Consider the following 4,461-nt stretch of genomic DNA (forward strand, 5'->3'; position numbering starts at 1 on the left):
GTGGATGCAGCGATTGGTGGTCATCCTAATGTGCCTACGTACCCAACTGTTCCGGGAATGTGAATCAGCGCATACGACCGGTTGAGCACAGTAAGCCAGATGCCCCTCCAATCCCCTGCCTCGGCGCCCTGGAGGTACCACTGCTGTAGATTCCATTCCATCCACCGCTCCGTTCCCGTGGCACCGCTGGCACCAAACACTCTCGCCTCGAGCTCCAGCAGCGCGATGCCGTGGCTCTGCGCAACATCCCACAGGCCCTTAGTACCACCGTACCACACCTGCGACAGCACGGCCGTCATGCGGTAGAAGAAGTAGGTGAGGATCCAGTAGAACATCTCGATCAGGAACGGGAACTTTTGCAGCACCCGCGAGTGCCAGTGCTGGGCGAAGCGCGACGAGTTGGGCGTCTGCACCGTCCAGACGTTGAATATGCGGCGGAGCTTCGGGGGGTGGTTCGGCTCGCGGTTTGCGCGCCGCAGGTCGGCCGCGAGGAGGGCCTCACCATCGGAAGAGGTCGATGACCGGGGCGATCGAGGTAGAGGTGACGGTGCTGTCGACGAGAGGCGTTCATAAACACCCTTGCGGAGTATGGAGAAGTTGCGCCTCCGGGTTATATACATGGCACCAAATAGAATACCAACAATGGCCTGAGGGGCAGTTGAGACAGGCGTCAGTTTTTGCGGCCTCATACCTACCAATCCTCTCTATATTTCCTTTGCTAGCAATATATATATATATATAAAAGAAAAAAACTTACCACTGGCTCAACCCATTCCGGCACCTTGAAGACATGGTCGCTACGCCATTGTGGCGGCAGCGTTTTGGAGACCGTTTGCGACATTATTGCTTCGGTAGAAGTTGTGGCCTCCGGCGTGGGAAAACACAAGAGTCTTAAAGAACAATACGGCTTCCCGGTGTAGTTGTATAGGCCGGCGCCGCCAAACTAGAGAGTTTATTGCACCTAGGAATCTCCGGACGGTATACGAGTTGAGCTAGCTCTCTTCTCCGAGCTGCTAGGGCGACTTGGCAAGGCGCCAGGAGTGTTCCCGGCCAAGTGACACGCTAAGCTACCGGCCGTGAACGTCTCGGGCGGAACTTGCGTCAGGTATACTGTCGGGCAGGACCTTTGTTTTCCCAACCAAACACAAAGAGGCCGGTGCGTGTGGCAGGAGTAGGCTCCAAGAGAAAACGGTGGAGTGCAAAGGACGCCTCACTCGGAAGTAGAGAGCCGGTGTCCTTCAAAGACTTTGCTTTTAGGACTGCAAGGTCTGCCCACAAAATAGCGATCAACCCAGCAGACAGCCACCAGAGTGGTCGGGAAGAGTTTTGGCACACATGGATTGACAAGTTTTCCGGCGAGAGCCAATCTTTTTGTCGGACGAGGGCAGGTTTAGAACAAAAAGAATGGAGACGACAAACCGACAAAAGGAAAACTCGGCACGAAAGGGCCAAAACGAAGAGATTATGCCCAGAGCTTGATGGATGAGTGCTAGATTTGGAGTGGAGAGGAATAATCAACATGGGGGGCAGGGCTGTGCGGCTTCGCACTGCGAAAAGAAACAATGACGGCGAAAAAGACCACAAGACAGCTTTGTCCAGCATGCCCAGGCACTGGGTGGGTAGCGATTGACGACAGCCAAGAGCCTTCCAAGGCTTGGCCGTAAGAACTGGGAGTGCTGCGGTTGGTTGTACCATGCAGGGTAAAAGATCCACGGAGCTTCAGGAATGTAGTGTACAAAAAAATGATAAAAATAAATAAATAAAAGATTGGGCGGGCTTGGATAGGGGAGAGTGCAGAAGGACAGGTAGGGGTTCAGCAGGTAGGTGAGAAAAAAAAATTAAAGAAATTGAAGCCAGCGAAAGAGACAAGAAGGGTTTGGTGTCGTCGGGAGGTGGGCAAGCAGTTCGTCCCGCATCGATCCGAGGGGTTGTTCCATACCTGCTATGGTACCTTCGCTCAAGGCTTGTTTTGTTTGTATACGTAATTTCTGCACACGTATTTCTTCACACGTGGGGGAAAATGCGATTAGGTAGGTATTCTTTATTGCAGACCTGCTTTAACTTTCGTCAATGTTTTAGCTTTTAAGCATCTCGACGTATCCATGCCAATCTTCCCTTTTTGCTCTTCTCTACTACTGCGAAAGTTTTTTTCTGTTGTTTCTCCTGTTACATTATGCAGGGATGTGGTACCTACGGCACCTAGGGCAATCAGATTTGGCTGAACGAGATGTGGGAGAATTAAATGGGTGGGTCTATCGAACCGTCAAACCAAGGCGGATTGGATAAAGGCCCCGCTCTCGGCCAAGATGTGAGTTTCGGGACTTTCGACTTTCGCAGTAGGTCGCGTGAGCGACCGGGCAGTCATGTGTTGTACTGTACCTGGTGTGCTGGCATCTCAAGCAAAGTGCTTTTTCGGGGTATCATTTCACCGCCCACACCGAAAACACAGTCGGGACAAAATAGACGTGGATGAACCAATGCAAAAATCCAATCGGAATTTTGGCCAAGAAGAAAAGTCGTTTCAGGGGACACTATGTGACCTTGGTGAACACCACATTTGCGGTGTAAGTACCTACTTTATTGTATGTAACACCGTACCTGTCCAGATGCTTAAGCTGCTCGACAGATGATTTGGTCGTCAAACATGGGATCAACATAATCTCGTTCTTTCTTCATCGATTACAGTAATCCGTCCAAATAAGAAGAGAATTTAACACTGCTTACGTACGCTTGAGTGATTCTTGGCAATTCACCGAGCAGGCTCCAGTCAAGCAAATACCCACCAGCCCTATCAGGGAGCTAGGTCCGCACCTCAGGCTCCCCTGGGTTCGTTCAATGTTTTGGGATTGGCAAACCGACACGACACGTCATCTTAAAACCCTGTCGGACAAATTTAAAAAGCCGTAGGAGCCCGCGCTAAGCGCATACGCGTAAACAGATTTCTACCGACAGAATTGACAGGTATAAAGCTTATTGAAGGTAAGACTTATGTTCTACATGCATCTTTTTACAACTCAAAAGTAATTACGGTACAGTAAGATACGGTTTGTCACTTATTTTATGTTGTTGATTGAAGAAGAATCGCACCAAAAGCTCCCTCGACTGTAGTCGTCGTCATCACTGTCTGCTGGGGGCCAATAAGCGGGGCCAGCTCGTTTCTAATCCCTGCGCGACCCCTTTGCCGGTTGCAACCTTCCCAGTCCGACAACCTAGCCTCAGATGTTCCTTCCGTCTTGGCACACCCTCTGGTGCGTGCCGATTGCCGATTTGGTTTCAGCTCTGCGGCGTTTGCCATGCAACTAACTATGGATACCGTATCGTGCGGTAAGATGCGGCGCTTATTGATTGAAATTGACAAATATAACATCAATTTTTTGCTGGCTTTTTTGTGTGCAGCATAGCTTGTACGAAGTAATACGCGCGAATTTGGCGCAAACAAAAAGGTTTTGTTGATTGATACATGAGTTGCTGTCGGCCTACTCGTCTTGTAGCGCCGATTCGAGCGAGGCATGAAGGTTGCATATGGCTGAATGTCACGTACGTAATCACTACGTAGACATTTGGGAAGGGGCCACGAGCTAATACAAAATACTACCTCGAAAAAATCCATGAGCTAAATATCTAGGCTCGCTCTGATTGCTTGTATAAAGTTTACTGCGTTTAAAAATTCCCCATGGAGACGTGTTCAATTGCAACCTCGTTGGTTCGGACGGTACGCACGTATCGGCGGGCGTTGTCTTGTCGCAAGAGTTCACAGCCAAGGGAACGCTTGTTAATGAATCATTGTACTAACATATAAGTTTGCCTTCGTTCCTTGAAGCTATCTACATGTCTGTGAATTGCTTCCAAGGCAATAGACGCGCTACTGTCGGCTTGGCAAATGGTATAGAACTGCTGTACTTTTCTCAAAACTTTAAACAGCAGATCGGCAGGGATACATTGCATGTGTCTGTAGTGCGTCTATTGCAGTTTACGGAGGCGGCCTCCCTTAAATCCTCCACACGGATACAGACGCATATCCGATGCTGCTTCGATGCACACTATGTAGTAAAAAGAAAAATGAATATGCATATATTAGCGTTCCCAAAAATGAAACACGATGGGCGGGCCATGTCATTGTGCAGAGGTCAGCGCAAAATCTGCCAAATTTGGTCTATGGTCAAAAAATCCCTTGCGTATTTCATGGGGAATATGATGCTATTCAGATTACTGGCAGGAATATTAAAGCTGGGATGACCAACCACATGTTCTTGTGAATAAACACAGGCTTCCGAGACAGGTCTACTAAGGTCTACTCAGGTCTACTGAGGTCTATTCGGCAAGTCTGTGCATGTCGCATTGCAAACCCACCCCAATGCCCCAAAAATGTAGAGATCGAAAGACTGCCATGATGCGCACAGAGACCGCAATTCATGATGACTTTAGTGGACTGCCAGTAATCTGAATATGCTCGTTGACATG

General features: G+C 49.2%; 1 protein-coding gene across 1 annotated transcript in view; it reads right to left on the bottom strand.

Moving 5' to 3' along the window:
- PpBr36_02236 (uncharacterized protein) overlaps positions 1-841 on the bottom strand; it is a gene marked incomplete at both ends in the record, with an annotated part of 1,662 nt that extends 821 nt beyond the window's left edge. Inside the window, 2 exons of the mRNA XM_029889418.1 lie at positions 43-647; positions 758-841. Of these exons, the coding sequence (XP_029752773.1) occupies positions 43-647; positions 758-841 (689 nt within the window). The remainder of the gene's footprint in view (positions 1-42; positions 648-757) is intronic.
- Between the last annotated feature and the right edge of the window lie 3,620 nt (positions 842-4,461).

This window comes from Pyricularia pennisetigena, chromosome 3, assembly GCF_004337985.1.
Source record: "Pyricularia pennisetigena strain Br36 chromosome 3, whole genome shotgun sequence".
In the NCBI taxonomy this organism is placed as follows: domain Eukaryota; kingdom Fungi; phylum Ascomycota; class Sordariomycetes; order Magnaporthales; family Pyriculariaceae; genus Pyricularia; species Pyricularia pennisetigena.